General features: G+C 45.2%; 1 protein-coding gene across 1 annotated transcript in view; it reads right to left on the reverse strand.

Moving 5' to 3' along the window:
• Window positions 1-5733, reverse strand: part of NEDD1 (NEDD1 gamma-tubulin ring complex targeting factor) — a 54975-nt gene extending 49242 nt beyond the window's left edge. The window contains exons 1-3 of the mRNA XM_075551143.1: window positions 5660-5733; window positions 3197-3340; window positions 237-331 (exon numbers count right to left, since the gene is read on the reverse strand). Of these exons, the coding sequence (XP_075407258.1) occupies window positions 237-331; window positions 3197-3332 (231 nt within the window). The 5' untranslated portion in view covers window positions 3333-3340; window positions 5660-5733. The remainder of the gene's footprint in view (window positions 1-236; window positions 332-3196; window positions 3341-5659) is intronic.
• Between the last annotated feature and the right edge of the window lie 267 nt (window positions 5734-6000).

Genomic DNA, 6000 nt, shown 5'->3' on the forward strand with positions numbered 1-6000 from the left:
TGAGATGGCGCAGTCCTGGAAGTGTTTCCTCCGTTGTACATGGGGTCACTGGGTCACCAGGAGTCACAACCGACTCAGGAGCACCTAACAGCAATAGGAGCACTTGATTTCGAGCTCTGCTAGAGAATGGTGTTTTCAGACATATTTTTAAAGCACCACAAGATATAAGCAATGACCACATAAGCAACAAAAATTTTAAAAGCTTGAGGGGGTGGGGGAAAATAAGTTAAACTTACCCCTTCAGCAAGCTCTAGAAGTGGAACAGGTTTACACTTGCAACTGGAAACAACTATCTTGTCGCCACTGGAAGCTGCCGACACTAGGAAGTTATCTAAATGAAGAGTTATGGAGCATCCAACAACTCGGGAACATCTGGTGTCATGCTACTCATTCTAAGACTTGAGATGACAATAGCCAGTACAGCAAGAAGACACAAATGAATAGTTTATACTGTGAGCTTTCAAAACTGGCTCAGGTTACTAATTGCCCACTCTTAATTCCCTTCACCCCGACTGCCGGGACGAACTATGCTTTCTGGCTTTGCCATCACTTGAAAGCTATTTGACCCTGTGAAATGCTACGCCATTCCCAAAGGGTAGGCCAGGAGGTCTAATTTTATCCTCAAGGATGAGTACATGATAAAAGCAGCATCAGCAATGATCAACCAGCCTTTTTCATCTACAAAAACGGCTTGGGGTACTTCAGTGCATGGCAACGATTTCCATTAGGAAGCAAAATTCTCATCGGTTTCATATTTTTTCTTTGGAGAAAAACAAATCAAGTCTGGTATTTTCTCAGGAACTTTGGTGACCGTGCATCAGGATTAAATGTATTCTGAATGAACATTTACAGTAAACATAGCAAATAAAGACAAGTGTGGTTAAACAGCAACTGCTTAAGTGACGGAGGAATTTTTGTTTAACTTCCCATTAAAGTGATTCGATATAATAAGCAAAAATAAGTGTGATTTTGAGAGTCCCTATCACATTGAAGCAGAAATTTCAAAGTATGTTTTTGAGTCAACAAAGTCAACACGCAATGAGGAAAGGTCAGCTCTGAGAAGCTTGGCTATCTTACTTTTAGGAGGTTTGAACAATATTCAGAGTCAGAAGAAAATCATTCCACCTGTATAGCTTTTCTTTTTCCTCCTATTTGCTACTACTTTTCTCCTTAGAATACAGAAAAAGAGGACTGCAGGGCGATAAGAAAGTAGACTCTATTCATACCTCGAAGCTGTAGAAGTCATGAAAAAGTAAGAGAACAACTTGAAGGGTCAAAAAACCTATGATAACTGACCCCACCCGCCCTGGCCTTGACCAGGCCCCTGCCCCCAACTTCCATGCTGAGAGTCCTCAATTTGCTAGTGCAGCTGTGTCCTGCATTAGCCAACCTCACAGACAGGAAGGGCCCTGTGATGAATAAGACTGTGACAGCTTCCAGGGCACAGCTAATTATACAGTAAACTACCAAGCACCACAATGCCCCCTCCTCAAGTCACAGAGCACTCACTGGTGCAGCTAGGCCAGTTTTTCTGCGGACCTTCAGTAAAGAAAAACTCCTAGGGAAATCCTTTGGAACAAAACCCCCAAAAATGACAAATGTTGTTAAGAATTTCTACTTTTCTCTTATCAAGAAGTAACAGAGGAAATTAAGCTTAAATGAACACCTAAAAATAAAGAGAAGCGTAATCTGTAATGTCATCACTTTCTTTAAAACCTTTCCTCCTGATACACATCTAGAGAGTCCTTCAAAACTGTAGTCACTTTACCATGGGTTTAATTAATACAGCATCAAAGTAATTTAGTCTACCACTTTAACACAAAATCAAGGAGTGCTGAAGAGGTAAATTCATTACAGTAAGAAAATTCATCACTATTACGTATTTGCAAGAATACATTAGAGTAGGCACAAAAACATTTTTTGTTCATGAATCGGGAATCTGTTAGAGCTCTGATATTTTCCCTTTCATCAAAAAGCAGGCTATCAATGCTGATAGCACTTATAAGATCACACATATGTTAAATTATAATTTAACAAATTGAATAATTAGGAAAGCTTTTTCATGCAAAAGGGGGCAAGAATATTTTGCTTACAGCAGTGTTTTTTTGTCTTCCAAGTGACAGTTGTCAATGTCTGGAAATATTTCTGGTTGTCACAACTGGGCTGGGGTGGGGTGGGGTGGGGTGGCAGAGTTGGAAGAACGGCTACCAGTATGAGTGTAGGCCAGGGAGGCTTCTAAATTTCCATCCATTCATAGTACAGCCCTCACAGTCAAGGTTATCTGGCCCCCAAAGAGCTCAAGTCTGAGAAACTCTGGCTTACAGGGTTCATGTCCTTATTTATTTCACCCACATTTGGTCACAAGGAGAGTGTAAACTAGAAGCATAGTTTATGTGATTCAACGTAAATAATCTCTGTCTGCTTCAGAAATTATGTGATTTTCATCACAGAAAGGGAGAGGAAACAGAGTAAGATGGAGCCATGAACAATGTTTCAACTCAGGGGTGGGAAACTTGTTGCCCATGGCTGTATACAGCTCGTGGGTTATTAATACCAGCTAACATCGCACAACTCATTAAAGAGAAGCAATTCCAGCCATCACATTAGGGGTGAGTGAATTAGATGTTTGACTAGTATGGTCCAAAAGCGATGTTATAAATATGCAAAGGGCCCCTGGCAGAAAAACAATTCGCCATTTGTTTTAACTGTTCCCCATCAACCTTTGCTTCTGCCTTTAGTTTCTGCTACAACTTCCAGACCAGATCGACAAATACCCAAATATACATGCAAAGCCTCATTCCAAAACTTTGAGGCAAAATCCCCACCATTATCCTCTATTTGGTTCCATGAAAAATTGTTTATACTTAAAAATACAATGGATTTGAGTCTGGAATCTTGCAATCATGTTTATTTAGACAGCTGTTTTCATGTACAGCGGATTCCACTTAAAAAATGAAACCGGAGAACACCAGAATCCATTTAGATGGTGTACTGTTTATTAAATTCATCTGATTTAATCTGTCTTTAGTAGAAATGCAAAATACAAGGGGGTTTCAAAGAATGAAAAGATAATGAGATCTTTCCATAAATGTTTAAAACCCCCTCACAAGTTTCTCATGATAGTTCACACTCAAAAGTTTCATTGACACCGTTTTTTTTAACCTGATAAAAAGTGGTTATAAGAAAAAAAGGATACTATTGCTGCTCCAACACAATGAGCTGACTCCAGATGGTGATGTGTGGGGGCTGAATTTATCCACCAATGTCATCGATGAGGCATCCCATATTTTAATGTCATCTCCCGATGAAGCAAATCTGAAGTTTTCCTGCATGACTGCACCTACAGTTTAAAATGATACATTTAAAAAGCTACTGAGGCTAGGCAAAATAAAGGAAAGTTAAAAATGAAGCATCTCACATCAACAAGAGCATGTAGTTCTACATTTTGTCCCGTGGCCTCACTCAGCACAAAGCAGCTAGCATGGCCTTTTGAAAACACAACCAGGTCATTCTCATGGTCCTCCTAAGCAAATTATGATGAAGCCCATTCTCCGGGATGGCAACCCCAACTGGCGCCTGTGCGCCCTATCACTGCACACTCCCCTCCTCCGCCTGTCTCCACATCATCCAGCCTTCATTAGTCTCTCTGCAAGAAGCAAAGGTGGCTCTCTGCTCCCTCTGCCCACATATCTCTATCCCCAAATTCCCCAGAGCCATCATTCTCCGCTTCATTCAGGGATCGCACAAGTGTCTCCTGAGAAAGGCCTTCTTCAGGCACTACCTCGACCAGCCCATGACCTTTTACTTTATTACCTAGAGCCCTCTTGGCAAAGTGGTTAGGTACTGGGCTGCTACTCATAAGGCCAGTAGTTTGAACCCATTAGCTGCTCTGTGGGAGAAAGATGAGGCTTTCTGATACCATAAAACAGCCTGGAAAGCCCATAAGTCCAGTTTTACTTTATCCTATTTACTCTTCTATCCCATAAAGTCACTATGAGTCAGAATTGACTCAATGGCAGTGGGTTTGGTTTGGGTTTAATGCTATCTAAAATTCTTATTTGTTCTGATTGTGTCTACCTCCCTAGACATGAATGAAACAGAGATTGTCCGGGGCACGGAATTGTCTTGTTTATAATCAGCTTCTGGAAAAGTCCTTGGCACACAATAAGTGCCCAAAAAATACCTTCAGGATGGATGACACCTTCTATCTTTTAAAATAATGTTGTCAAACTAACACTTTTGGAGTTCTGAATCTTGCTCCCCCCCCCCCCGTTTTTCCAAACAAATTTAAATGAAAAAATATGGTCAATGGAGACATCACAATGTACAATGGTCTACAATGTCATCCTTTGCATTATTTACTCATGATATATAATACAGACACATAATCGAATTAAGTGATTTTCCTATAGCAGACCAGCAGTGTGGCAGCTAGAGTCACCAGGACCGACAGATGGCAGGTCAAGCACCAAAAAGTGCTCAAAATTACCAAGGGAGAGAGCAGACGGAGGAGAGCACAGAAGCATAGAGTGCTCCACGCACTGCAAGCATGGACAGGGCAAGACAAGCACAGCAATACTACTGCCCCAGCAGCGCCAACGTCCTCAAAACATCACAATCAGAGTCCATCCCATCGCAGAAGGCTAGCAGAATGACACTGAGCTCACTTCCAAGAGGCAAACAAAAACAAAACACATGTGCTTTCCAAAAGGCTAGCGCTTGAGAAACTGGAAAAACTCACTATGCTTCTGGACATCATACAAATGAAATGCTGAGCAGTCGCAGTCCCCTGCTGAAACACAAGGGTGTGTGCGGCCAGGGTCTTCCTGGATCCCCACTCAAGAACAAGGAAGTGCTGGAAGTCACTTGTAAAGCCAGGACACACAGCGACACTGCTCCAGGCTATGATCTTGCACCACTCATTCCTCAACAGTGTGAAGGAAGACCACACGCATCAGGGACCAGGAAAACTGTTCAAGCCATCCACCCCAGCAGATTAGCGCACTAAAGGTCTCCTGGTGAGAGGTGGATCGGAAAGGGGATCGATCGATCATCTGTCCAACAACGGTCTCCTGAGAATGAGCACATTTAAGGAGCAAGCCCCGCACGGGTTCCCACGAAAGATGGACCGCTCTCAGTTACCTCGGTATCGAGGCTGGGGCTAAAGGAAAGAAAACATTCCTTTCCAACATGCAGCTGGAGCGTGTAAAAGTCACCCAACTTTTTATTCGCCCCAAACGCGTTTCACTTGCAAAGGAACTTCTCAGGTGAGGTCCCCCGATCATGCATTTGCGAGCGCGCCGAACGATAGGCATTTGAGGGGGTTGGTGAGAAGGGAGACAGACTTGTGAAGAGGCGGCAAACTTTCGGAAGTCACCATCCACCCACCCTGAGTGACCCGGGAGAGCTCTCGGGCACGGACGGAGGTCCCGAAGAACCTGGCCCGCGACTCCTGAGCCCGAACCAGGCCATTTCCGCGCCAAACGCGCCGCTGCGCCCCAGCCGGGCAACGGCCTGGGGAGTTGGGCCGGCCGGAGCGCCCCGCGCCCGGGACCTCCGACTGGCCCCCTGAGGTGCCCGGCGGATGGGCCTGGGTTTCAGTGGGATACAAGGACGTGGTGGACGGCGGCCCGCTGACCCCGGCCTTCCGGGACCTCACCTCTTAGAGCGGCACAACGGGGAGCCACCACCTGGCCCGCTCCGGAGCTGAGCTTCCGGTTCCCGCCTGGATTGTTAAACTTCGGCGGCCGGAAGTCCCGCCCCCACACCACAGGTGGGCGGGGCGAGACCAGAAGCAGCGGTTTCTATTGGCTGGGCTGAGCCAGCCGTGGTACGGACCGTCAGTGAGGGTCCTGGTCCCAGCGCCTGGGCGGAAACTGGCACGCTGGTCCACTCCTGTGGCCCAGCTCCTGCGCTCAGGGCAGCTCCCTTGTCAGTCATTTCTTGGCGCACAGTGATGAGAATCGCCTACAAATGCGGAGTAGAGTGAACGCTGGTGGT

Source organism: Tenrec ecaudatus, chromosome 6, assembly GCF_050624435.1.
Source record: "Tenrec ecaudatus isolate mTenEca1 chromosome 6, mTenEca1.hap1, whole genome shotgun sequence".
NCBI classification, from domain to species: domain Eukaryota; kingdom Metazoa; phylum Chordata; class Mammalia; order Afrosoricida; family Tenrecidae; genus Tenrec; species Tenrec ecaudatus.